The sequence below is a fragment of the Pangasianodon hypophthalmus genome, chromosome 16 (assembly GCF_027358585.1).
Source record: "Pangasianodon hypophthalmus isolate fPanHyp1 chromosome 16, fPanHyp1.pri, whole genome shotgun sequence".
NCBI lineage: Eukaryota > Metazoa > Chordata > Actinopteri > Siluriformes > Pangasiidae > Pangasianodon > Pangasianodon hypophthalmus.
This window is the reverse complement of record NC_069725.1, coordinates 18822655-18850320: the sequence shown is the minus strand read 5'-3', so window position 1 is coordinate 18850320 and position 27666 is coordinate 18822655. Positions and strand designations below refer to the sequence as shown.

The following is a 27666-nucleotide window of genomic DNA, read 5'->3' as shown; positions in this document are numbered from 1 at the left end:
GTGTGTGTGTGTGTGTGTGTAAACTATGTTACTACCCTCATACCCATTTTTTTTCTAATGGAGCTGTATAAAGTAAGTATGGCCACCTGTATAAGTATATACAGTAGTTTATTGGACAGCATAGTTAGATTTCATACACATTCTTGAATCTGTGTCACCCTCTAGTGGCCACAGTATGATAACTCCACCACCTAGGATGCTTGGAACATGACCGAAAAAAAAAAAAAAATCTTATTTCAGCATGATGCTTTTTGAGTTCATATAATATCACATTCATATTTTATTTGAACAATTCTACTTAAAATACAGCAGTCATCTTCATTTGTTTACTATAAAATTAGAAAAAAAAAAAAAACAACCAAAATGTTAATCCTAAGCTTGCCATGACTTTGACAGCAACTACATGCCACGCTTCATTTAATTATGGCAAAAATGTATTAAAAATATACAACAAAGACAGGCGTTCCTTACTGTGTAACACTTTCACTCCCTAACACCAGTTACTAGGAATGTTTCTAGATATTATAAGTTTACCCATGAAGCATGATGGGCCATTGGTCAATGGATGCATGGATTAGTGACAAGATAAATTAAAGCTTTACATATAAAAATGTGAGTGTTTATGGCTAGTATACACCAGACGGGTAAAGTCATGACTGACATTTACTGTCCTAAAAGTGTTATATTTGTGTTGAGGCTCACCTTTACAAGAAAGATTTTGTATTACCAACTGGAATTCTTTAAAAATTCTTTAAAAAGAAACTGATTAGGTAGTGTGATCCAAGAGTCCACCATGTGCCTGACTGAACCAGTTTAGTCAGTGTTGAAGTTGTTTGTGCATTTCCTTATTTCATGCTTGTTCGATTGAGAGATTAGCTCTCTTGTGGGGCGCGTAAAGGAATGCAGCCATCCATCTCCAAAGACTCCGGCCAGCCCTCATATTTATTACTACTTTTGTTGTTCTTCATTCGCTGATAGAAAAAAAAAAAAAACGAGAGAGACAGAGAGGGGCTTTGTGACACAGATTCAACATAAACATGCTAAATAATGGTTTTTAATTAAATTAATTTAATTAATTAATTTATTTATTTTTTAAATACAGTAGTTGCACATTCGGAAAAAAATGATTAAAGCTGTCACCTACATTTATTTATTTATTTTTTTTTAATTCTTACTTTCTCTGTTAGTCTTTGCAGGCACTAATAAGAGTTCGAAATTTCATACTATTTTCAGTTTTTAAAAAAATAGGAGCATTATTAGAAATGAGTCCTGAATTTAATTTAAATAATTTATTTTATTTTATTAAAAAAAAATGTATAGTAGTGTTTTTTGTTAACTATAATAATGCTGGTCCTACCTGCTCAAATGGGCTTTTGTTTTCTATTCCTTTGGCTCCCACAAACACCCAGCTGTCCCTAAATCCGAGCTCTTTTATTGCGGTGCTGCCCAGCTCCTCAAACAGCCGCCGTGCCTCATCATTCAACCTGAAAGCCGCAGATTAGTTAGCCATTAATTCCAGGACATTAAATGAACACAGAGATATTATGTGCTTATTAAAAGCCAGACAGGGATTTGATAGCGATGGGTTTATGAGATTATGGAGTAGCCTCGCATTTCATTATCGATTTAGTCATCACAAGAGGGAGTGGTGGTTTAAGATGTGTGCTGGAGATATAGTATGCGTGTTCTTACTTGGTGGCTGGATCGTCAAAGGACGCCACAAACACTAGAGTTCCTTCATGGAGAGGTCGCAGAAACTTCAGCAAATTAGAAACATCTGTGGAAAACGAGAAAGACGGTTATACCAGTCTGTGACGAAAACAAATAGATACAAGTTGAAGAAACTAACCTCCTTCCCACATGTCAAATGATTTTGTTTCCAAAAGCTCTCCAGTGACCCCTGACAAAAGGAACAAAGTGTTAATATCATCATCATCATCATCGTCACCATCATACTGTTAACAAAAAGGGGGGGGGGGGGGGGGGTGCTGGCGGGTAATATCCATCCATCCATGCATTTTCTGTACCACTTATCCTACACAGGGTTGCAGACACACACATTCACACCCCCATTCACACGCTACGGACAATTTTGAAATGCCAATCATCCTACAACACATTTTGGACTGTGACATCTTTGGAGTGGGGGAAGAAACCCCTGAAGCACTGCCAGAACCTGCAAGAGCGGAGGTGGGAATTGAACCCCCAACCCTGGAGGTGCGAGGCAAACAATATATATTTTATATAATTACCATACAAATATATTCCCTATAGCACATCCAATCAGATAAGTATTCAACAATTATATTTATACCACAGTGCTGCTGAATTCTTGATTCTGATTGGTCAGAAGGTGTTGATTAATTTTCTATACCAGCAGCTCTGCAAATCACAGGTTTACATTAATACACTCATTTTAATTCGTTATAGTTTCTACAATAACAACATACACAGGGATTTGTATGGTGGACACTCCACATGAATGGATTAAAAAAAAAGTGTGTAATTGTAAATATGGCAAAGTTTTCTGTAAGGTGATGTTTTTTTTTTGTTTTTTTTCCCCGGAAGGAGTCTCCAATGTCGGTGCTTTGTAACAGTCAGAGGTAAATCTGTAGCTAAGTTTTCCAACAAGGAAAATTCTTCAGGACAGAGGACTTTTGTACTCTCAGGTCTGGCAACATGAAAAGCTATATTTTTATCTTATAAACTTCAAGAGAGAAGGAACTAACTTGTCTTGCAGATGTTCCACAGCATTAAATGTAACTACAGGATAAAACGGATAAAAAAGTAGAACTTCTTGTTCTTTGATTAATAAAAAAAAAAAAAAGTAATAACACTTCAGGACATTTTGTTGGAAAACTTTGGGGTGGTAACAGTAAAAAACTTCACATCCGATTGCATTACACGACTTTGTCATTGATTATGTTCCTATAACAGCATACCCTGTTGTGTTTTATTCCTTCCTCATTTTACAGGACATTAATATGGACTAAAATGGAAAAGTCTTTAAGAGGCAGTGAGTCCCATCACTATAGTTGCACTATAAGGCTTTTAACACTCATCCTTTCTAGATACTGAAATAAAATGGGAACACGAGTTCACATCTCATTTACAAGATCCAAATAACATGCATTTCATGCCGGTAAGTGTGGCTTGTCTTGCACTGTTGAGGGAAATGAGCAAAGCCAGATCATTTGTTTAGCTCTCGAGCAATGCAGTCTACGCAGGCTTTAATTGTAGAAATGATATGTAGACTCTCTTCACATAAAATGTCTCCATGTATAATGACGTATAATATTCTGCATCATCATTATTATACATGTACAGCTGCAGCTTTAGTCTTACCATTTACTAAGGCAATGTTAAGTCCTCTGCCAACATTGTCCTTCACACTGCTGATAAGCCTGAAAGAACAAAGCAGGTCATCAGACTATATTTGCTTCATAATGTATTGCAGGCACACCTCTGCTTGTTTCCAGGCTGAGAAAAGTCTTCAAGCAGGCAGTAAATGACTGTGTACAGAAATAAAATATTGCATTGTCTACAACCGGAGATTAAACTGGGTGGGAACTCAGGGCATAAAACTTCGGCACATTTGCTTTGTGTAAACGTGTGAATATACCTTTAGTAAACTTTTAACTCCTTTGTATATACATGCATTTATAGTTTCTCTGTCCACTTAACTGTAGTTAGTTAAACTAAGAAACAGACATATGAAATAACTGCTTTAATCACATTTCCTGCAAGGCAAACTTTAGATTAATTCTAGTTTTAATACGTTATTGTTTCTATACTTAACAGCTCATTGACAGGGAATTGTATATATAAAAGGGACACTATATATTAATATTATATATATATATATATTATATATATAAAAATGTGTATAGAAAAAAACATGTATAATCATCAACAGTTTTTCTGCGAGGAGACATTAACATTTAATGATGGAGTCTCCAGTGTCAATGCAGATGTGAAGCTCTAACTTTAAGTTTTACTGCAATTACTGAAATTTTCCTGTTTCCTGTTTCTCGGTAACATGAAAAGCTGCATTTTGTCATAAAGACAGGAAAGAAAAGAGAGACCTCTGATAGAATGACTGTTTATAGCTGCTGTAATGTTAGTGATAACAGAAACTAGCTTGTTTAAATGTTGTGGGTGTTCCATAAGGTTACATGTAACTATAAATGGATAAAAAGTACATGACGTTGTTAGCTTTGACAAATCGGTGTGGTAAAACAGCAATAAAACACATACTGTTACAGGAAAATAACTCCGCTTCACGTCACACCACCTCACTGTTGATTATCGTCTCATAGTCGCACGCCATTGTAGTGATTCATCCTTTAATTTAACAACTGTTAGAATTAATTTTAGCACAATTCTAGTCTTAGTCATTTTAAGAGTATTAGGAAGGAGGCTGAAGACAATGGCATGCTGTTACGTGCACAGGTATTAGTTTGTCTGTTTGCTGCCTTGTTTTGCTCACTTGCTTGCTCTCTTTTCTCTCTCCTTTCCCTTTCACCGCAGCTCTCTGACTGATTGATGGACTGAGTGTCAGTCATCGTTACCGCTGGGCCAATGATCAAGGGGATGCGCCGGAATGGGAGGAGCCCTATCTTTAAAGCATTAAGGCGGCGATGGCGAACAAGGTCCTTTGGCTCTCCCACACACACATACATGCTGTTTACTGACTTAGTGCATTTGCAATTTCGTGCTATTTTATCTGTTTGCTGTGTGTGTCAATTTTTGCTATGTTAGTGTTGTATTGTCTGTCCCATTGCTACACATCACCGTAACATTACGTGGTGCAAGCCTAGGGAGGACGAACAGGTCAGCAGACACACGCACGTACATAACCCTCATAAGATAAGATAAGATAAAATAAACTTTATTAATCCCTGAAGGGAAATTCAGGTAGTCTTGTAGATAAGTAAGAAAGAAAGTAGTAAGAGTAGTAAAAAGTAGTAGAAATTAGTGAGAGTAGTAAAGTAGTGAAGTGGTAAAGTAATGAGAATAGTGATTAGTCAACTGCCATTGGCTAAGGTGTTGTAAAGCCTGATGGCAGTGGGGATGAAGGATCTCCTGTATCGTTCAGTCCTCATGCACACACTAGGTAAGTGGGTGGGTACCACCCTTTGTATTTTTGTCGAGGCTTAAGGTAGAATAGTAGTTAGTGTTATCTTGGCAGTTAGGTAAGAGGGTAAATCCAGAGTAGGGTGTATTCAACTTATTCAACTTATGGCTTGTTAAAGCTGTCTTACAAAGTGTGTTCTGTGTGAACTGTGTATGTTGTAATAAACGTTCTATGTGTATCCCCAGTTCCTCAGTCTCTTCGTTCCCCACCAATCCAGCTACCTATCACCTATCATGTTACTAACCCTTCACTATTCCTCTAGGCCGAGCCCAAACTTAGTAGGGCCTCAACACATGCAGTGGAACCACACACTGGTTAAAGAAGCTAATGTTTATTTCATCATTCTCCTGATGGAGATGATCACGATGGAAATGAGAGACGATCTGACAATACACTCTGAGCATGGAAAGATGGAAAAGCAAACAGAGAAATATACTTACATTTTATCCTCCAAACAGATCTTGGGTCCAATAACATTTGCAGCTCCCGACACCAAACGGAAAGCGAGGTGTTTAGGAGGACATGGGGCCGAGAGACCGCACTTGTACCTGCGTGGCCCTGGTTCTAGGAGAAAAGAGACAGAGAGCACTGTTAAACCAAACTTTAACACCAAAGATATAAGGCAGTGTTCCCAACTACTAATGTTTGTACCTGGAGTGGGCTCCTCTTGTGTACCTGTGGATGAAAGAAAGTTAGAAATGATCAGTGAAAGATGAAAAAGCTATATACATTAATAAACTACTGCAAAGAACAATAAGTGTAACACTAGTAGAATTGTAATAAATAATAGTAATAAATATAGTAAATAAAATTAATTTTTACTTTATTTTCATTTTGAATGAAAACATTCAGTAAAATATCGAACGTACCGAACAAAGGTAACAAGTGAGATTACGTCCATAAAAAATGAAAGCAAGGATGCCTTGAATTACATGCACTTAAAGATAATCACGAGCATGGAGCAGGGAAGCACGTGTACAGTAAGTGCCATGCATGACCGTAGGCCAGTTATATGAGCACAGGGCATTGCGACACATCTACACTTTGCTCATGAGACACGTTAATTGAAGTGAAAGAGCAATGGCCTAAAGTTAAAAAAAAGTTTTAATTTTATTAGCATTCTGACAATTTGTGTTTAAATATAAAATGTGTATTGTGTTTTTTCACATTGTGTTTTTTTACCACCACCTTTGATAGAAATTTGCTATTATTATTATTATTATTATTATTATTATTATTCCCCCACCTGCTCATTCTCAATCACAGGGCAGTGTAATACACTCGGAGGAAAGCGCCATCTGCCCTCTTCCGCATACATGAGCTCAAAGAAGCCCATGATTGGTTAGTATGACTGATTGAAGGGGAAGAGAGAGTATGCCATCCTTCTAACCTAAAGACCAAGGCCAGTCAATCCATCATTGGGATTCGAACTCACAAGCAAAAGCTTTTCTGTTAAAGCACTCAGGAACCCATTATTATTATTATTATTATTATTATTATTATTATTATTAGTAGTAGTAGTAGTAGTAGTAGTAGTAGTAGTAGTAGTACAACCCAACCACCCCCATGGTTTTACCAGGGTTAATCCATCAAGCCCATTATTATTATTATTATTATTATTATTATTATTAGTAGTAGTAGTAGTAGTAATAGTAGTAGTAGTGCAACCTGACTAGGGTTAAAGCATTAATGGTTAAATTTGAGCTTTTGTGCAGTGGTATAATATCCAGTAAATCTCCTCTTCTGCAATGTGATTAGCAACGAACCGGAGAGACAACGTTGTCGACATGTTAATAAAAACTACTTATACTTTTCTTCTGCTCACCAGTAAAGAACATTTTCATGACAGAACCTCCATCTCCTCCTAGTATGGAACTTGCCAGAAGCCAAGTCAAGCCTACAAGGAACACGACGCCGACTGCACGCAGTGGTCCTGCGAGGTAGAGAGAGATAAAGTCAACATTAAACCATGAACACGAAGGGCGTCAGGTGTGAGGTCGGGTACACGAGTCGAATCTCTTTTGCATAGAAGCTTAACACAGTGTGGCTGCACACTCATTTCCATCTCAGAAATTGTATTTCCACAAGCTTCCAAAGCTCGCACCAGCCATAAGAAGTGGGCTTGCTGCATTCCTGAAGTCTAACGTGACTAATGGGATTTGTATGCAAATATGATCACTTAACTAAGGAATGAAGACTGCAGTATTTAGGTCACCTTTGACAGCTAGTTGCTGTAATTCTGCAAACCTCAGCAAAACAGGACGGCAGGTTATACTTAGTAAACGATTTGAATAAACACTATGGAAAAATGTTGATACACAAACATCATGGAGCCTGAGACCATTAGATTAATGCTGATTATAAGAATAAATGGACACCTGATGCTCTACTCTGTGTTCTTCCCATTTTGAAAAGTTATCAGTTCGGTTGGCTGAATGTGGCTGCTAATTGGTTGATTTGTTCTTTTTTTTTTTTTTTTTTTTTAAATGTTTTTTAGTGTTTAGTGCTTTAAAGAAGGGGGGGCTTGATATAGCAAAAACATCACATCATGATACCTGAAGACATTTCTACGATACTACGATATATATAGGTTTTCTAACAAACTGCTGGCCAACAGTGTTGTATTTTGTAAAAATTATGTATTGAAAAGGCGGAAAAATAAAAAAATACTAATTTTTTTTTAACATTTAAAATTCTTTAACGATGGGTGGTACAGTGAATAGTGTTGCCACGTCACAGCTCTAGTATCCCTGAGCTCATGCGGGTAGGTGGATTGGATATCCTTTAAATTGCACTTAGACGTGAATGAGGGTGTGAGGGTGTGAGGGTGTGAGTGTGTGTGTGTGTGTGTGTGTGTGTGTGTGTGTGTGTGTGTGTGTGTGTGTGTGTGTGGTCTTTTGGTAGTATTCTTGCCTCATTTATTGATTCTGGGATAGGCTCCGGATCCACTGCAACACTGACCAGGATAAAGCGGTTGATCTACGTTCAGTGATTATTTGAACATGTTTGCATAAAATCACAACCTTCAAGAAAGGCCTAAAGAGTTCCTACAGCACTTGAACGTTGAACATGTCTATCTAGGTGTGTTTTCTTTTGTTGCACCAGGTTGTGTTGATCCTTGGAACAATATTACATGTTAATTTTCGTTCACTTCCCTACTTCTTAGGGTGAGGTACGCAGTAAAAGATCTACGTGGCTTTTCTGGGTGAAACTCTCAACCCGGGTGGCAATTAGTTAAGACAGGATGAACAAGTATCCAGCAGCTTTCACCAGGATCTTTGCATAATTCACGCCGCAGCGATCACGTTATTGCAACACAAATTTCTTTACAGAACACTATAACATAAACAATGTAATTGTGCTATTGTAAAGAATAAAACATGAAGGCGCATACTGTTATAGGAAAATAATCAACGACAGAGTGATGTGATGCATTTTTTTTTCCATAAGTGCTAAATTATTCTTCTTACACCACAGCAGTTTGCTTTTCACTACAGTGTTTTGTTAATTAAAAAAGGTAACATCATTTTTACTGATGAAAACTTCAATTTAAAATTCATTTAATGTTGTGTCTATGCAACAAGTTAGATCCTGTTTTCATGTACATTCTAACAGCTATAAATAATCACTCTCTCGCACACCCTTCCTCTCTTAAACAAACATTTCCTCACCCTCTTAAAAAATATCTCCTTACAGAAAGCTTCACCATATTTCCAATTACGCATTTTACTTCATGAAATAACAACAAATATTTTTCTAATGGGCTACGAAGTGCTTTGAACAACAATATCTACATTTTTGTGAGACTGTCTGTTACTTCTTGACAGATGAAAAGATTTCTAAACTGTCTGGATGCAGGGCAAAGACGAAACATGGTGTTTCTCACAGCTACGAAAAAGGGTTTCAATTCAAGATTCCACAAAATCACAGAGAGGTCGATTTGCAAATTAATTAATTATTTAAAAATGTAAAAAAAAAAAAAAAATTGAAATTAAATTTTAAATAAATTTTAAAATAAATTTACTTTAATTAAAAAAAAATTTAATAATAATTTAAAAATTAATTAATTTTTGGTCAGAATTTTCTGAAGAGAGAAGGGGAAAAAAACCCCAAAAATACTGATGAATAAAATGACATAGTAGCACTTGTAAAAGATGGAATTATTCCATCCCACCATTTAACACTAATGCTATCCAGATAGAACTTTAGACTTGATTCATCATTTGTAAATCAAGGTTGCTTGAGAGAAACTCACAATCTCATTTTGTTTCATTCACTCAGTTATTTTACAAATTAATATTAGAAATATTGAAGATGGATTTTGTTTGCTAATATTTTGTTACTGGGAGTCACATTCAGACAAACCCATGGTTAAATTATTCTGTGATATTTTAGTCTTTTTCATTATCTTGACACACTGCAGTAGTGCCTCTATCTCCTCTAAATAAGCCTCAAATCATATACTTGTATGAGTTTATGTACGATTCTAGACCATTATTGAATACTAACACTAACTGTTTTTTTCCCTATTACAGTTCCTGCTTTAATTTTAAAAACCACCCACGTCACTTTAAAAGCTTTCACATAGTCTGATTTGGACATCAGCCTTCTGGTTTTTCCAGATTAGCAAATACTTTTTTTTTTTTGATGCGAGATGCAGACCATGACAATAATCACGACGACAGCGGAAAGTTTTGAGAGAGTCAGATTTCTTCAATCTGTTTAACATCGCTATAAAATCCCTAAACCTTCAGACAGGGATGTTTGGGCTCTGACATGCTGTCAATTAGATGTCGCTCTTAAATCTTCTGGCTGTACACAAGATATGCAGCGAGTGTGTGAACAATGCCGCTCACGTTCCTGCTGCATCTGCACGTGCACACAAAATCATGCGTCAAATATTAAACATCTGCTTCACGCCGGGTCTTATCACACCACCACAGCATGAATTTTCCTATAACACAACACAACACTTCCCACTAGACTTGTAAGTCAGTGGAATTAATATTAGTTTGGTTTTTAGTCACTTGTGTTACATGTATGTATGTTACTGACATAAAAAAATTTTCATATGTTACAGTAGTCCTATATTATAAATCTGGAATTAAACTAGTGTGCGTCAATTCTGAGCACTAGAACTCCTGATCATGTTCTGTTATGGATTTTCTCTTCGTAGTGGCTCTCTTGCATTTGTTTCTGGTCAGCTGATTGGTCTTTGGAGCTATAGCACTTGTATCACACTTTACCCTTTTAAATGGCTCTATGCTTATGCTACCTCCCTCTTCCATTTCTAATCTAAACATCTTACATATACAACAAAGATATACATTGTATTCTCTGTCCCAAAGCTGTCTACACAAACTCTGTAAATACAAGCACACAACAAGTAAGAAGTGTACGCACCTGCCAGCCTCATGATATCCGGACTGCAGATCCTGAATGGTATAGAAGGTGAGCCTCCTGATTGAAATGAGAAAGTAGAGCATTAATCTGACGTGTCTTCTGAGAAGATATTCAGCTGTATTTCCCAAACCGGTCTTGTGTACCGGCCCTGACAGTTCACATTTTTTTCCCCTTATCTCACAAGCCACCTTAAACACATAGTTGTGGAAGCAAATACAAAAATGATTATCTGTGTTATACAAGGACCAGTTTGGGAAACCAGCTAATCTGAACACGCATATATCTAGATCTTTCCTATAATTCGGTGCCTTTTCCATCCCCAGGACAGATCATAGTATTTATTATGTAAAATGTTAAACAATATAATTTCTAAAAGTCTTACTAAAATAATGAAGACTTTTCAAGTGGTAAACATTATGCAGTCTACCCCAATAAATAATTTTATACATTTTACACTGTTTTTATTCATCAGACACTAGTTTTCACATGTCCCTAGAGTTGTGTATTCTGTTTTTGTGATGGAGATATGAGGTATAATCATAAAAAAGTTTCAATCTTTCAATATTGTTTAAAAGTTTTGCTTAAGTCCTCTCTAAACTGTAGATTTATTCCCCAGCAGGATTCATTTTCTCAATATTTGTAAGACATTTTCCACATATCGCTCATGTTACTGTCCACCCTGTTATGTCTGAGTCCTATCTCCTTAAACAAAGAGTATGGACATCATTTCCTGGAGCTCACCATCTTTTTGGATGGAAAACAACTGTGGAAGGTGAATCACTAACTCCTCCTTTTAATGTCTACCATAACATGTCCACTCCACTAGGAGAAATATGAGAAAAAGCAATAAAATGTCCTAGTTTCAAAAGAATCAGATTAAAAAGCATAAAATTCTTGGTCTTGGTTTTGCTCACACGCTGGGTAATGGCTAACTTGATGTCAGAAAGTCCACTTGTTACCATCAAACGACATCTACGTAATAGTGTGGACATCAAAATAGTGTATCTATGACGTGCATGTGTGTTTTATATAGCCTTATTGTTCAGTTTGGTTAGAGTGATGGCAGAAATATTGATATTAAGTGTGCATCTTTTAAAGAATGCCTTTAATTGCAGCTGAGAGACAGAAGCTTTACAGGGAACGCCATGATTATGATCCTGAAAGGAGAAGACAATACCTATAAAAAGACAGAGAGAAATGGTGGAGAGATAGGCAGACAGTCCCGCCTCCGCGCGCGCACACACACACACACACACACACAGTTCTGACCTGCATTCATGACTATTTGAGGTGGGGTAAAGTTTCTCTTTTTGCCTTAGGTGCCCCCTTTATGAGCCATAAGGGAACCTTGAAGAGGTAAGAAGCATCTGCCCAGGCAAAATGAAATACCGCAACCTCAGCTGTGCATGCAAAATCAAAGCATGCATAATGGATTGTCCCTGTTATGACCTTAAAGAAGCCATGCACATCACGGCTGCAACACTTTCCAAACCTGAACAAGATCACACCAAATGGAGGCCAGAGGACATCACAACCACCGATACAGGCCAGTGGTGTGTGTGGTGAATTAAGATCAGGAAGAATACCCTGGCATTATTTCAGAAGTTGAAGGGATCAGTGTCACGGTAAAATGCATGCACGGCAATGGATATGATAAATACTTCTGGCCGAGAGGATATGAGCTGGTATACTGATGACAGATACTATGCCTAATGCAAGAGCCACAGCCTCTGAACAAACAGATAAATTCACATGGAAGTATCTAGAAGACCTGTTAGGAAACTACAAAGTTTGATTATACCATATGATGGTTTCTATACTTGTGTGTTGTGGTATAAATTCATGATTTTCAGAAGGTTTTAAATTTCTTAGGTGCTTCTAGTTACTGTTTTTACATGAGGTTGCTTTTAATTGCTTTTAAGTACTGTTTAAAAGGTTTCTAATCTTGAAATCTGATTTTGATGTTAAAATTGCATTTTACATTATTATTATTATTATTATTATTATTATTTTTATTACTATTTTAAATCTTGTAATCTGTTTTACTAGGTGTTAACCATCATTATTAATTGTTTTAATGTAATTTAATTTTGTAAGCTGTTTTTAATCATTTTAATTATTTTTTTACGTCATGAAATTTAAAAGACACAATGTTTTTTTCAATTTCGGGGGCTTTTACTGGACCATTTTGTCTTTCTGTTCCCATTTTTTGACATTTATTATATGTATATATATATATATATATATATATATATATATATATATATATATATATATATATATATATATTTTACCAGTATTTGAGCTCACGTAAGTCGATTTCATGAGTAAATTTTATATTTATAAAAAAAAAAAAAAACATAAATTCCTGATTATCTTTGATTCGTCTACTCTCTTATGGCTGTGTCCACCCTGATATGCATGAGTTTTTTTGTCTTTAATTTAATTTACTAGGAGTAATTCATATTTTTGTTGTAAATTATTGCATAAAAGGAGGCCCAAGCTTGTACCTATAATAATAATCAAAAAGATACTACTAGCATTCATTTTTATCTAAAACAAAAATGTGAAATTGTGTGCTGGTGTGAAATCAGACACAAAGTTCATAAAATATCTGTTTTTTTAAATAAAGAATAAGTTTAAATTTAAGTTGAAAAGGGACATATTAACTCTTAGATAATGCTGTGTTGCACATAAGTCTTTCAAACTGTTATGCACCACATATCCCTAACAGGGAGGACGACCTGGGTCACACACTTCATTAAAATGTTTTAACAGACGCTACAGTTTGTATGCTTGACTAAAATTAGTTTTGAAACTTTTAACATGTCCCTTTTATAATCAAACAAAACATAATAATAAAAACAATGTTTACAAGGTTCGAATCCCGCCTTCACCCTGTGTGTGTGTAGTGTTTGCATTTTCTCCCCGTGCTTCAGGGGGTTTCCTCTGGGTACTCCGGTTTCCTCCCCTAGTCCAAAGACATGTGCTGTCTGTAGTGTGTGATTGTGTGTGTGTGTGTGTGAGAGTGTGTGTGTGTGTGTGTGTGTGTGTGAGAGTGTGTGTGTGTGTGTGTGAGAGTGTGTGTGTGAGTGAGAGTGTGTGTGTGTGTGTGTGTGTGTGTGTGAGAGTGTGAGAGTGTGTGTGTGTGTGTGTGTGTGAGTGTGTGAGAGTGTGTGAGAGAGAGAGAGAGACAGAGAGAGAGAGAGATTGCTCCCTGCGATGGATTGGCACCCCGTCCAGGGTGTCCCCTGGGATAGGCTCCAGGGTCCCTGTGTAGGATAAGCAGTACAGAAAATGGATGGATGGATGGATGGATGGATGTTTAATTTAAAAAATAAAAAATAAAAATAAAAAAAAATAAAAAAAAGGCACCCAATATCAGGAATGACCCATCTAGTTAGTACACCATTTAGAGAGTTTTGACATTTGTAGTCATGTCCAGAAGAATAATGGATGAATAACTCCCTGTCCAGTACACTACCCAAATCCCACAATGCACTGCAACATGTTTGTTGCACAATAATACACACAATTGAAGGAAAGAGAGTATCATTTCCTAGATTAGAGCAGGACAGGATATGTTTCCAGCCCTCAAATGCAAGAAGCAGAACAACACAGGATTTTAAAGACACAAGTCACTGCTGAGGATTTAAGCCAACACTCCGCCTCTGGAGACACTACTGACAAACACACCTGCTGCGATCAACATACCATAAACACGTGCGACTTCCGGGATGACATGATTTGTACACAAGCAAATCTGAACGTGTCTGCGTTGCTAACGCTACCTAGTTGGCTAATTTCGTTGCTAGCTAACGGATCTAGCATCAGCTACAGGTCACTGGCTGCGAATGACAAGACAAGCTGAATTACCGTTGATGTCTTGAGTGTCTTCGTTGTTTGTGTTTCAGTCAGGAAGTTTCCAGAAAGCAGCGGGGACAGAGTGAAGTGCGCGCGTGACTGAATCCTGTGCCGCGAACCCGCACTACAGCGCACATGATCAAAACATCTCCTAATCCCGCACTGCTCATAAACGCCTCATCCACTGAACACTTCCCATCCACTGATCCTCAAATCAGCGCAGAATGTTCAGGATATAGCAGCGGATCCTAAAGCAAACAGAGATAAGCAAATATTACTCTGCACCAGCGCAAGAGCGTCTTTATTTCCGGGTTGTGTTGCAGGAGGAATACGTCACAGACCACGTGACAATCTCTAGCACCTGCCCCATGAATACCTGCCGTTCATTCTCTAAGATACTGCATCCCAATTCACCTACTTATACTATGCACTAACTCTTTTGTGTGTGTGTATATATATATATATATATATATATATATATATATATATATATATATATATATATATATATGTATATAGTATAGTGTTAGTAGTGACTGTAGTGCATTGTTTGCATCTGTAGCATACTTTTTCCATCAGCAGTGTGTTCTAGCCCTTTATCAGTGGCCACTTTCTCAACCCAGGACACCATTGGAGGGATATTTACAGGGGTAGCTGGTATAAATAGGCTAGCGGGGCTAAAACCCCATGTCTTTCAAGTATAAAAAAGACCTTGACATAAAATATTTTTTTGCATCTTCATCAGATTATTTACTGTTAATAAATATCTTAAGGTGGCTTCTATTTTTATTTTTTGGGATATTTTATGGAACCAAGCACAGCACTACTAATTTTCATATATATATGAAGTATATATATATATATATATATATATATATATATATATATATATATATATATATACACATATAAAATACAACTGAGGCTGAGGACTGAGGCTGATTTCCTTCTAACCCAGACTGTATAGATAGATAGATAGATAGATAGATAGATAGATAGATAGACAGACAAATGACAAAATAGGCTAAACAAACCTTAAACCTGAGTATTTATGTAGAGTTTGTACATCCACTTATACCACAGTGAATTGCTAAAGAATACAAGTTTGAATTTATTAATGAACATTGTATTTTTTAATTACTGTTCATAGTTACATTTAATGTTATGGAACATCTGCGATACAGGAACTAACTTCAGGAAACATATTGACTCTTACTGTTGCAAAGCACTGACACTCCTCCCATAAACTTGAAATAAACGTTGCCTAAAAGAAAATTTACCATATCAATGATTATACGCTCTTCTTTGTTGTATGATAATACCATGAGCCACAACAACATGAGCCACACCTCATTCTTTTCAATCAGTTGATTCTGGCTTTCAGTAGACTCAGGTGTGGCTTCTGCTTGGTTGGAATGAAACCCTGCACCCACACCGACCCTTTGTGAATAAGCTTAGATTATGTGGAGCGTCCACCATAGAAGTCCCTGTGAATGAGCTGTTATAGGAATGAAAACATATTAGAATATGCGCATTAGTATAAACCTAAGTTTAATGTTACAGTCGTAAATATTCAGATCTGTGCTGCTATAGAAAATTAATCAACAACTTCTGATTCAAGAATTCAGCTGCAGTGGGGTATAATTATTGTAATCAACATACAGTTTATTTAGTCTGTCATCCTTTTCTCCCCAAAATGCCTTTGGAGGAGAAACTGACAGATGACAGAATGTAAGTTTAGTGACTTTTTTTTTAATGAAAGGGTTACAACTTTTCTGTTGAGCATGTTTGGTATTCGGAGGAGATGCTGTAGAAATTGTGACTGCATCTGCCTATTTGTCTTTAACTGTGTGTGTGTGTGTGTGTTATAGTTTGCCCCACATCGATGAGACCTTGTCATATAATGCATTGCTCAATCCTAATAGTTTCATTATTGAGCTATTGGTAGATATCAGAATAGATATTAGATTTTAGCCTCCCAGCTTATATAACCACCAGCTGTCACTAGGTATTTTGTTGTAATGGATTGTTTCTCAGATCAGCATTAACTGACACCTGATACACTCATATCAGTGCCACACACCCTAACAAGTCACTAGCATGTGTGTGTGAGACACTGCAGTACCTGATACACTCATCCCAGCACCACACACCCTAACATGTTACTAGCATATGTGTGACACACACCCTAACATTACTAGCATGTGTGTCACACTGCAGCACCTGATACACTCATCCCAGCACCACACACCCTAACATATCACTAGCATGTCATTAGCATGTCATATCACTACTGTGATGAGAAGTGAACCTGATAAAATGGTCAACTGAGTGTATAATTCTCTGTCAGATATGCATTCACCACGTTACTAGGAAATACCACAAAGCCGTCACATAACATTGATGGGTTTTGATACATGTGTACACAGGCTACTCTTTGTATAGACCTCTTGGTCAAATGAGTGTATAAAATAGCAATTTATGATTGCTATTTTCATAAATTATTTTAAAAAGTATATATTTAGTTTTCCAAAGATTTTCCCAAACACACTTAAACTATGTATGTATTTAATTATGAATTCAAAGTATAAGTATCTTGTTTGTTAGCTGGACCATGTGAAGAAGTTTTCAAAAAAAAAAAAATTACTATATATGGCTATATATGTTTAGTATATGGCCAACTATATATATCTAACAATATATTGTTACATTTTACATGTAATTTAATTTAATTTTTAGTTTTTAATATAGCATGTAAATGAACATATTCAGTTTGAAAAATATTTTTGTAAAACGTTCAAAGAATAAATAAGTAAAAAATAAAATCAATCAGTGTCCCAGTACATGCAGAAACAAGCCAACAAAGTTGGCTAAATCCCAAACGGCTCCTTATTAAAATATAGCGCACTATATTTGGTGTAAAAACCAAGTACAGTAAAGCCTATGTAGTACACTTATATAGGGAGCATACAAGCATTTGGGATTCAACCGTGCTTTGGTACCCTGAAATCTAAGATGGCGACCTCCAGAGCAGTGCTGTCTCTCTCCAAAGCTCTAAAGCCAATACGGCTGGGAAATACAGTTAAAGTAAGATATTAGTTATTATTTCTATTTATACATTTATTGGACAAAGTAAAGTTATAACTTTCATATTACTGTATTTATAAAAAATCAATTTACCGCATGGCAGTTTGCCAAAAGGTGCGGCTAGCTTGTAAATGACCTACACGTATAACAAAGCTGTTTAGCATAGAAATCCTGAAATAAAACGTATAAATCTTTGTAAAAACAGAGAATAAGTTCAAATATTCTTGTAGAAATAACAGAAAACACTTGTGCTAACGTGAGTTATATTAGCCATGCAAACTAGCTGGTACCTGAATTCCTTCAGAGAAATCCCACCTTTGCGTTAGGATTGGCTCTTCGCTTGTCTGTATAAGCAACTGACCAATCAGAGCACAGCACAGGGGACACTACATCCAATTCGAGCGCCGGAGGTGGGATTTGTCGGAAAACTGGTGGGAAAGAAAAGAATATGTGCACACAGTTTTAAACAGGGAGCTCAAAGACATGCCACATTCCATCCTCTAAAATGACCAAAATTACTTACATGATAGTAATCGTGCTGGCTGTGACTAACTGTGTATCTAACTATTTTCTCCTTAGGTATTTGGAACAGCACTCTCCACCCAAAGGGAGAAATCTACATACACAGTGGGTATAGATTTTGTTGGCTGATATAGATTACAGTTTGGCTGTTAAAGGAAAACTCCACTCTGAACCACAAGTAGATATGTTGATACTGAAATATATGTGATGTGTTAGTGATTTCGGTGCTAATTTATTGGCTGATTTATTTGAGTGTACAGATGAAGACTAGAGAGAGCTAGACAGAGTAAAGACTAAAGGACTAAAGCAAAGCTGCATCACTCTCCTTAGGTAGAAATGAACTGACACTGGTGCCACTATCAGCAGGTAGTTGAATGGCATTGTGGGTAAGGTAGAAGTTAAGTGTTAAGTGAATGTAGACCAACATGGTCAACAGCAAGAAAGAAAGAAGTTTAAACAAACTTCTCAAACAAACAACTCAGCATTTCATTACATGTTAGTTATAAAGATTAAGATGCAGATTGTTCAGGGTGGATTTTCCACTGCAAATCTAAAAAAAAAAAGCATTAAAACCTAAATTCAGTCAGGAGTTGCGAAGACAGAGTCACATCCCTTCAAGACAACACTGAATAATCTTAGTGACTAGAACAATTCTAGGCATGCACTGATCCCATTTGTCCACAAAGAAATGTTTAACCTGTTCTTGTATCATGCATCCCATTGTCTATTTGACTTTTGTAATACTCTCTCTCTGTGTCTCTAACCTCCTCTTTTCTCCTCTCATCGGGTTTCACCCCTAAGGGAAAAAGCATTGTAAGTATCATGCACACGTTTCAAGAATATGAACACTTGTACGTGCCACAGCATGACAAATGCATAAGTCTGAACAATGTGTTGATGTCCTCAGCCTCCCCCTGCAAGATATGGAGGCAGACACACGGTGACACTGATCCCAGGAGACGGGATCGGCCCAGAGCTGCTTAACCACGTGCGAGAGCTCTTCAGGTCAGTCTCGAGAACACTTTCTCTGTCAGTATAACGTAACGTGATGTAAAAAAAGCGTTCACGTCTACTCTGAACTTTTCTGAAAGCTCTGACTTGAATGTCTGTGACTTCAGAGTAGAAACAAACAGGAATAAATGACAATGTCACTATTTATCTCCATACACATTAAATGTTCCCTATTATTTTATTTTCTTTTGTATTGACCACACAATTCCTAGTTTGGTTTAGCTTTCTATCTACAAACAGACTGATCTAGTTTCCATAGTGTGTTTTTTTTTTTTTTTTTTTTTTTTTTTTTTTTTTTTTAATTTAAACTTTAAACAGAATATTAATATTAATTTAATACAGAATATTTAATAAGGATTTTATTTTCTTAGAATAAATTATATTCAAATAAAGGTTCTCTCATATTTTTAGTATTCAATCCCAAAGATTTTTTTTTTTAATCAATCTTTATCCACTATTTCTGGAGCTGACTGTTATATACAGGCTGAAAGTGTTTTATTACTGCGTTGCAGGTTCAGCTGCGTTCCTGTGGACTTTGAGGTGGTCAATGTCAACTCTTCCCTAACTAACGAGGACGACATCAACAACGCCATCACAGCTATACGCCGTAATGGAGTCGCTCTTAAGGGTTAGCGCTCTGCTATTGTTTATGTTAAACCTTCTTGTGAGAAGTAATCTAAGATTTTTCAAATTTGTTGTGCGCTGTTTTAACACTTAACTTTTATTTGCTTCTTATCTCAAATAATATTTCATGTAACATGCCATTTCATGTCATTTAAACCTTCTGATCAGTTGTTGTCCACAAATTTATTGTATTTTTTTTTTATTCATAACATTTTCAAAATCATATCAGAAATTTACTGGGGTTTTTTTCGTTCATTTTCTCACATCTTTTATAACTTAAGCGAGAGAGTGTCTGAAGATGTTGTACAGAAGATGTGGTGTGAGTGTAGTAGGTTCTACTTCTTACCCAATTGAATGGGGTGAAAAAACAAAACAGTGAAGCAGTACAAAGAATCGACATAGGTATGTCCAGTGTAATAAATTAGACCAGGCTTGAGGCAATCATTAAAGGTTCATATAGAAATGTAATACTGTATTGTAAGGCTTTATAACAACGAAGTGGATAATGCAATAATAATGAAGTATAGGGCTGCAACAACTAACATTGTCACTTCACATCACAAGTAGCGAAGCAGTTTGAGTCAATTAGATTAAAATAGTTAAAAAATGCTCAACTCGTTATTGTTTATAAATACTACATCACTTCATTTCCTTAATATTTTTAATATATGTTGTGTATCAGATCGCCATCCTGCTTTGGGCTCACATCAGTGGTTCTGGGAGTTGATCCCAAAAGAGTCGATTCACTGAATCCAGGCGTTGAAAATTAAGAGTCAGCTACAAAGCTTCGGAGTCGATTCCACACACTGAAAACGATTCGCCTGACACAAACACGGCGAGCCAAATGAATTTAGCATATGAGTGTTTGTTAGCGAGACAGTCAGTGGATAGTCACATTTATTTTGAAACTTTCTGGTTGTAATTGAAAAAAAAAAATCATGGCTAGAAATGCAGGAAAGATTGGTTCATTGGAAGTACTGCTGAAGTACTGCTGTAAAAGAGTGTATATTAGTTAGTGTCCTCTTATTTAATTAAGTCTACATATGAGTTCTGTAGTATTAGTTGATGGAATGGCAACCCAACAAACTGATTAATCGAAAAAAATTATTAATTGATTATCAAAACTGTCATCTTTCACAGCCTTAGTGGAGCGCAATAATGCTCAAATTTCCATTATATAAAAGATAACATTAATGAGGTTGATGAAATGGCACTGCCATGTTTACAAATCCATCACAGTGCCGTATTATACTTCTGAATATTTGTGTATATTTTATGACTATTTAATATTAAGTATAAAGCTTTAATCATGCCATGAACTTAGGCTTTTTGTGCAGGTTTTGTGCTTTGATAAGTTCCTTTTTTGTAGGTAACATTGAGACAAACCACACACTGCCTCCGTCACACAAGTCAAGGAACAATCTTCTCCGGTAAGACTTCTGTATTTCTGTAATTGTCTACTGATATACTTTCTAAAAGGACATGAGATTTTTTTTTCCCCTCTGCAGTAGACTGTCAGATTTTGTTGTTAGTAACAGCATGGTTTAACTTGGTATTTGCATCTCTTCCGCGGCTGTCCATTTTAATCTCTCTCTTATAATCTCTCTCTCTCTCTCTCTCTCTCTCTGTCTTACTCTCTCTTTCTGTGTGTTGTTTTTTTTTTTTTTTTTTTTTGATTTTATTTTAAATTCATCCTTCCCTACGTCTCTCAGCACCAGTCTGGACCTGTATGCTAATGTGATGCACTGCCAGTCCTTGCCGGGGGTTCAGACCCGCCACAAGAACATTGACATCATCATCATTAGAGAGAACACCGAGGGCGAATACAGCAGCCTTGAGCATGAGGTAAACACTAGCTACCCCTCCATTCATCAGTGCCCTCGCTTTCTTTCTTTTGCTTTTGCTTTTAATGATACTGCTCAACTGGTCTTAATTGCAGTTCTATTCCCTTCCTGTTCACAAGCCTGGCTTCTTCATTGTGTCACCTTCCTGTCACTACAATTAGTCCACATTATAAAGGTGATCAAAGCATCTGGTCATCTCTCTCTCTGTGTGTGTGTGTGTGTGTGTTAGAGTGTACCCGGTGTGGTGGAATCCCTAAAGATCATCACACGGAACAACTCTCTGCGTATTGCTGAGTACGCCTTCAAGTTGGCCAGAGAGAAAGGGCGACGCAGGGTCACAGCTGTACACAAGGCTAACATCATGTGAGTTATTATTCATGTTTAATAGAAACGCATCATGTGCCAACATGTCCTCGCTACAGTTTAATATACCAGTATGACCTTTTATGCCAAAAAACAGTTTAATTCTCTCCTTCCTTGGTATTCAACTATTACTTATTATCACTTTGAAGTGTATTCTACCACAAAAAAGTCCAGAAGCCTGAGCCTCCTACCAAATTTGTTAGTACTGGAGTCCAGAGAACGTATAGTCAATGTCATTAAAGGACGTTAAGAATTAACGCTGCCATGTAACGCTGACTTATTACTGACTTATTAAAAAAAAATCATACCAGTCTTTAAATATCCAAGGAAGTATGTAATGTTTGCTTAATGCCGTTTAGGCCTATATGTTAAAAAAAAAAAAAAAATCATTCGTGTGTATTTGAAATAAACAAGTGATTTGAACTTGACAGTGTAATCCATATATAAAAATAACTCATTGCAAATTATAATATTCGAACCCGATCAATCGAGGTTTACATTAGGAAGTCTTATGTGTATATTTACACAGGAGTAAGATTATATTTATCATATCATATTTATATGAAAATATGAGATTTTTCCAAATTTACAGGCTTTTCATGAATGAGAAATATTTGGGGTAAATGATCATATGAACAAATTGCACATAAATCCGTTCATATCCAGCTTGCTAAATGAGGCCCAATGTGCGAGACGATTTGGCTTCACTTTTGAATCCCTGTTACAACGTCCGCTCATATATACATCAGTGGTGGGAGCACAGTGAGGATGGAGCATTCAAAATTTGACCTTAGCTTTTTCCTTGGCACGCTCACCTCTGGCTTGCTCACTGAATTGAATTTTTCGCTCCTGTTGCAGCAGTTATAATAAACCAACAAAAGACCTGTCTCAGTTTAGAGGTTTAAATCGCACATAAATAGTATACAGTACTTGAGAAACTGCAGATGATTTATATAAACAAACTGAATTCAATCTTGAGCAACACTTGTAAGTCTAAGTGGTTTCCTGGCACTTGCGGAGCTTTGAATTGATGATAATCTCGTAAGATTTGAACGTAGTCTAACCTAGGCTTGCCTCACTCAAATTTCATATCAAGTACAATTCATTTTAATAGGATAATTCAAGCAGGTGCAGTCCTTGACTTGGAGCGTATATTTTCCGTTTAGCGTGCTAGAGCGATATTGGAACAGAGTGAGCACCTCAAGAGCAAACTTGATGAAATAAAACCAATTCTTGCTATTCAACGTAGTTTTTTTTTTTTTTTTTTTTTTTTAAAGTTGTAACTGCACAAATCTTCCTGTTGCCTTGAGTGTCCAGCTGTCAGTCATTATGTAGTTACTCTTCTAAATCAATATATAGCTACATTGGCACATGATCCATAAGCAGATTCCTGAATCAGTGTTTTTCTGCCTGTCTGTCTCTTTCTATCTCTGTCTGTCTCTCTGTTTCCCTCACTCTGTGTTTCCCTCTCTCTGTCTATCGCTGTCTTTCTCCCTCGCTATCTGCCTGTCTTTCCCTCTCTGTTTGTCTCAACAGGAAACTAGGCGATGGCCTCTTTCTCCAATGCTGTAAGGAGGTGGCCGCTGGATACCCTGACATTGCCTTCGACAGCATGATTGTAGACAACACCACTATGCAGGTGAGCATAGGTCATAATTCTAAAAATTCAGAGTTCTGTATGCCCTGTCTGTGTTTTCAAGCCATGTGGCATCGATAACTAATACATATTTATATTAATATAATACTAACTCACCATATTATACTAATTTACTCTTTAAAAAAGCCTCATTGTTGTTGCCTTCTCATTTTGTGGTGTGGCTTTTTTTTTTTTTTTTGCATTGTATTTTGTCCCAGCTTGTTTCCAAGCCCCACCAGTTTGATGTCATGGTGATGCCTAATCTGTATGGTAACGTGGTCAGCAACGTGTGTGCCGGGCTAGTGGGCGGACCCGGGCTGGTCCCCGGAGCCAACTACGGGAATGATTATGCTGTTTTTGAAACAGTGAGTACACGTTAGCCGAGAAGATGATGTATTTGAAACAAGGACAAAGGTTAAATCGATTTTAATGAAAAGCTTAAATTAGTTGTTTTCCTCTGTGTGTGTGTGTGTGTGTATTTTTTAAATGTGCAAAATAAACATTCGGTACATACGTTTGATTGATATTGTTGTTAATTCATTTTGTGCTGATTATATTGGATTGATTTGCGGATTTATTGTTCTGACAGGCCACTAGGAACACAGGGAAGAGCATCGCTGGCCGGAACATTGCCAACCCCACTGCAATGCTACTGGCCAGCTGTCTCATGCTGGATCACCTCAGGTAAGTTCAGCATGTCAGTCACACTGACCCTCCCTGTCTGTTATTTTCAGCTGTCGCCACACATGATGATTTGACATAATGTTCTGTTTGAGACGTTAGTCATTTCTCTTAGCACCTGTAATCAGGGGCCAAGCTGGATCCAGACATTTTGGGGCCTAAATCATACTACTGTGTGGCTGTTACTTATTGATTTGTTTATTTATTTACTTTTTTGAATTATTAAATCATTTTATAACATTAAGGGGTGATTGCATAGACATAGCTACACATTAAGTCTAATTTTGAATTTAACCATGCTGTCTGTGGCTGTTTTTCTACACAAGAAATGACTTGTTTAGACTGCACTTATACTTGTTGCTTCTGGCCCTTGAACTACCAGAAAATGATTTTTGGGCCTTTACCTCTCAACTCTTCCACTTAATCTGTAGTCTAGCTAATGTGTAATTATGCATAAAAGCACTTACCAAAAATTAATGTTAATCTGTGTAATCTATTCTTCACTTTTCTTCTTTAGACTTCACGAGTATGCCAGCATGATCCGTAATGCGATTTTCACCACTATGAACGAGACTCAGGTAAGGACAACTTATTCTGCAGCTATCCCATGAGTTCCTATTCTTATGAAACAGAGGCAGATGATAATAATACATCCCCTAGCACTGCTTTGTTTTCTTAATCTGTAACCCTGCTGGACTTGTATAACATGTTTCAGGCAGATATTTTGGATATTTACTGCAGTTGTAAGCATGAGAGGCTTATATGCATAACAATGGCACTTTGACAAAGAAAATCACTGGTACCTGCCCGTGTGCAGCACTCCCTGCAACCATATCTTTCAAGCCGGAATTCATTATTGTTATGCTGCAAAAGCTCAACTCACTCATTATCTGATAGCCAGAGATTACGATCAAGGATGTTCTCCTTTAAAATAAATTGCTTATACAGTTGTACCCACTCAAGTGTGTTCACAGTTGCAACACAAGTGTGTGCAAATTCTTATTAATGAATTATAAATGATACCGGTCTTATTAATGAATTATATTATAAATCACCTGTAAATTACCAGGTGTGTCCGTGGCACATGTACATTTAGTGATGCCTATGAAGCCTCATATGAAGCTAAGCTCACAGAGAGCTGAAAAACAACAAAAAGACGACTAAATGATGAACAGTAATGCAGCTCAGCCAATGCAGAACAATCGCTCCCACAGACACACACTAACTCTTCCTCCTTTTCATTTTAAAAAGCACACAAAACTTTGTTTGTTTAGAAATTGGCTACCCTTTTTGGTCACATTCAAATCTCACTGATTGTGCATGTACATGTATTGACTTTTATCCAAAGTGACTTACAAATGAGACAGCATTCAACCCAAGCATAAAGTTGAGCAGTTGAAGGTTAAGAACCTTACTCAAGGGCACTATACAAATGTATGCATGTCTAAATACACTCACTAGCCACTTGCTTCCTGATCATTCATGCAGTTATCCAATTGGCCAATCATGCAGTGCAATGCAGAAAATCATGCAGATACAGGCCAAGAGTTTCAGCTAATGTTTATATCAAACATCAGAATAGGGGGAAAAATGTGATCTCTGTGATTTTGACAGTGGCATGGTTGGGTTTGAGTATTTCAGAAACTGATGATCTCCTGGGATGTTTACACGCAACAGTCTCTCGAGTTTACACAGAATGGAACGAAAAACAAAAAACGTCCAGTGAGCGGCAGTTCTTTGGGTGAAACGCTTTGTTGATGAGACAGGTTAGAGAAGACTGGCCATACTGGTTTGAGCTGATAAGAACTCAAATAACCAGTCTTTACAACCATGGTGAGTAGAAAAGCATCTCAGAACATGACAAACCTTGAGGTCGATAGGCTACAACAGCCAAGAACAGGAATCCGAGGCTACAGTGGGCACAGGCTTATTGAAACTGGACAATTAAAGATTGGATAAATGTTGCCTGGTATTTTTCCAAACTTGTAGTTTGCTGTCCAATTTGAGGCGAAAATGAACTGAAGCTCTTGACTTGTATCTGCATGATTTTATGCACTGCTGATTGGCTGATTGGATAATTGCATGGATGAGGATAATTGCATAAAGTGGCTGGAGAGTGTACATATTGCGTATATGTATTTGAGAAATGGGATGGTATTAACAGAGTGCTAAGTTTTTTCATGTTGCCTGTTGTGTTGTAGTTGCATACAGCAGACATAGGAGGGCAGGGCACGACCTTGGAGGTGGTACAGTCCGTCATGAGGAACATCAAGAGCAGTGGACCCCTCACTGCAGAGCTATAATGCCATAACTAAACACCACAACAGCCATAAATGGTAATGAAGCACTGTGTATTAACTCTGTGTCTAAAATGATGAATCATTTTGTAATGTGGAAGAGCTGGTTTGAAGTTTAATCATCAGTGATTAACCCTTTGCTGCATACATCATTGATTAAATAATCAGTGAATTATGCAACAAAGGAATTTAAAAATACTAATACCGTGCACACACAGGTGGAATTTGATTAAATGATAAATGCTTTTCTGCTCCCTTTGCCATTTCAATTTCTTTTTAACAAATCATGTTCTCCACAGATTCTCGAACATCAGCACTCCAGCATATGGACAGAGGATCAAGATATACTGTATTTATGCTGTTTACAGGTTGTATCGGAAGACTTGGAAGTTTGTTTGGATTCTTTTGGTGTCCATCTAGGGCCACATGCGTGCCATGCAACATAACGGTTATATTATGTGTTAATATGATATTTATGTGGCGGTATTGTGCAAGGTTATGGTTTATAATGTCAAAAAGCATTCCATGGTTAAACGACCTTGAGTTGCAAGAATATGTTTCGTGCAGCCATGTAGTCATTTTGGAGTGGTTTATTTAATCATTCATGAAATCCATTGTTCTGTCCCAGCTATAGACAAAAGTAGGCCAAATTATTTGATAAAGGTGCTTATTAAACTTTTCTTAATTTATGTTCAGTATTTTCTAAAATCATCTAATATTCAGGGAAATAATAAGTTATCCAAGAAACTTAATATTTTCAAGTTCCCAGGATGTAAATATGGAACCTTATTGAATTCTCAAAATTTCTAAGTGACCTTTTCCTTTGGCTCAGTACAGTAGTGTTCATAAGTTTAATCTTGTGCTTACTATTTTAACACGGTTCAATTTCTTTCACATGCATACCTTATCTGCAATATTTATCTGTAAAACGGTATCTTGTTTGATTCTTTATATCCTATTGCATTTCCATTGTTACATTGTTGCATTCTGGAAAAAAAAAAGAATTGTATGGTTTAACATGTATCGGCACTGACATTTTACATCAATAAAGTGGTTTATAAACTTCCTTATTCCTAAATTTGCGTGTGCTTTATAAGCTGTGAAAATCACAAGTAGCTGTCAAGTTGTTAACACATGGATAGACCACATGGGGTAAAGTTAAATTACAGGACAAATTCTAGCAGACATTTTCTGTGC

At 36.8% G+C, this 27666-nt stretch overlaps 2 protein-coding genes across 3 annotated transcripts; one reads left to right on the top strand and one right to left on the bottom strand.

The window, feature by feature from the left end:
* Positions 1-91: 91 nt before the first annotated feature.
* Positions 92-17804, bottom strand: fam3a (FAM3 metabolism regulating signaling molecule A). 2 transcript variants are annotated; one of them, XM_026920790.3, is made up of 10 exons: positions 17782-17804; positions 10541-10597; positions 6963-7070; positions 5789-5812; positions 5578-5701; positions 3346-3404; positions 1850-1900; positions 1693-1777; positions 1358-1484; positions 92-971 (listed from the first exon to the last, which is right to left on the bottom strand). In XM_026920790.3, the coding sequence occupies exons 2-10, from the start codon at positions 10551-10553 to the stop codon at positions 873-875; spliced, it is 690 nt and encodes a 229-aa protein (XP_026776591.1). In that variant the 5' UTR covers positions 10554-10597; positions 17782-17804; the 3' UTR covers positions 92-872. The 2 variants fall into 2 exon arrangements, with proteins under 2 accessions (XP_026776591.1, XP_026776590.1); XM_026920789.3 differs by lacking the exon at positions 17782-17804 and adding an exon at positions 14417-14747.
* idh3g (isocitrate dehydrogenase (NAD(+)) 3 non-catalytic subunit gamma) lies at positions 17356-27535 on the top strand. The gene is made up of 14 exons (XM_026920788.3): positions 17356-17491; positions 18071-18118; positions 18815-18826; positions 18921-19018; positions 19537-19652; positions 21018-21078; positions 21361-21493; positions 21722-21855; positions 23392-23494; positions 23710-23856; positions 24081-24175; positions 24690-24750; positions 26374-26508; positions 26769-27535. The coding sequence occupies exons 1-13, from the start codon at positions 17420-17422 to the stop codon at positions 26473-26475; spliced, it is 1182 nt and encodes a 393-aa protein (XP_026776589.2). The 5' UTR covers positions 17356-17419; the 3' UTR covers positions 26476-26508; positions 26769-27535.
* Positions 27536-27666: the final 131 nt, after the last annotated feature.

Bases quoted from the DNA above. Each gene is read 5' to 3' on its own strand.
- fam3a (XM_026920790.3), bottom strand. The intron at 1,778-1,849 runs GTTAGTTTCTTC...CGTTTTCCACAG, and splicing joins ATTTGACATGTGGGAAGGAG to ATGTTTCTAATTTGCTGAAG. The intron at 1,485-1,692 runs GTAAGAACACGC...TGCGGCTTTCAG, and splicing joins TTTGACGATCCAGCCACCAA to GTTGAATGATGAGGCACGGC.
- idh3g (XM_026920788.3), top strand. From the start codon at position 17,420: ATGGCGACCTCCAGAGCAGTGCTGTCTCTCTCCAAAGCTCTAAAGCCA. The intron at 19,653-21,017 runs GTTAGCGCTCTG...CCTTTTTTGTAG, and splicing joins TAATGGAGTCGCTCTTAAGG to GTAACATTGAGACAAACCAC. The intron at 21,856-23,391 runs GTGAGTTATTAT...TTGTCTCAACAG, and splicing joins GTACACAAGGCTAACATCAT to GAAACTAGGCGATGGCCTCT.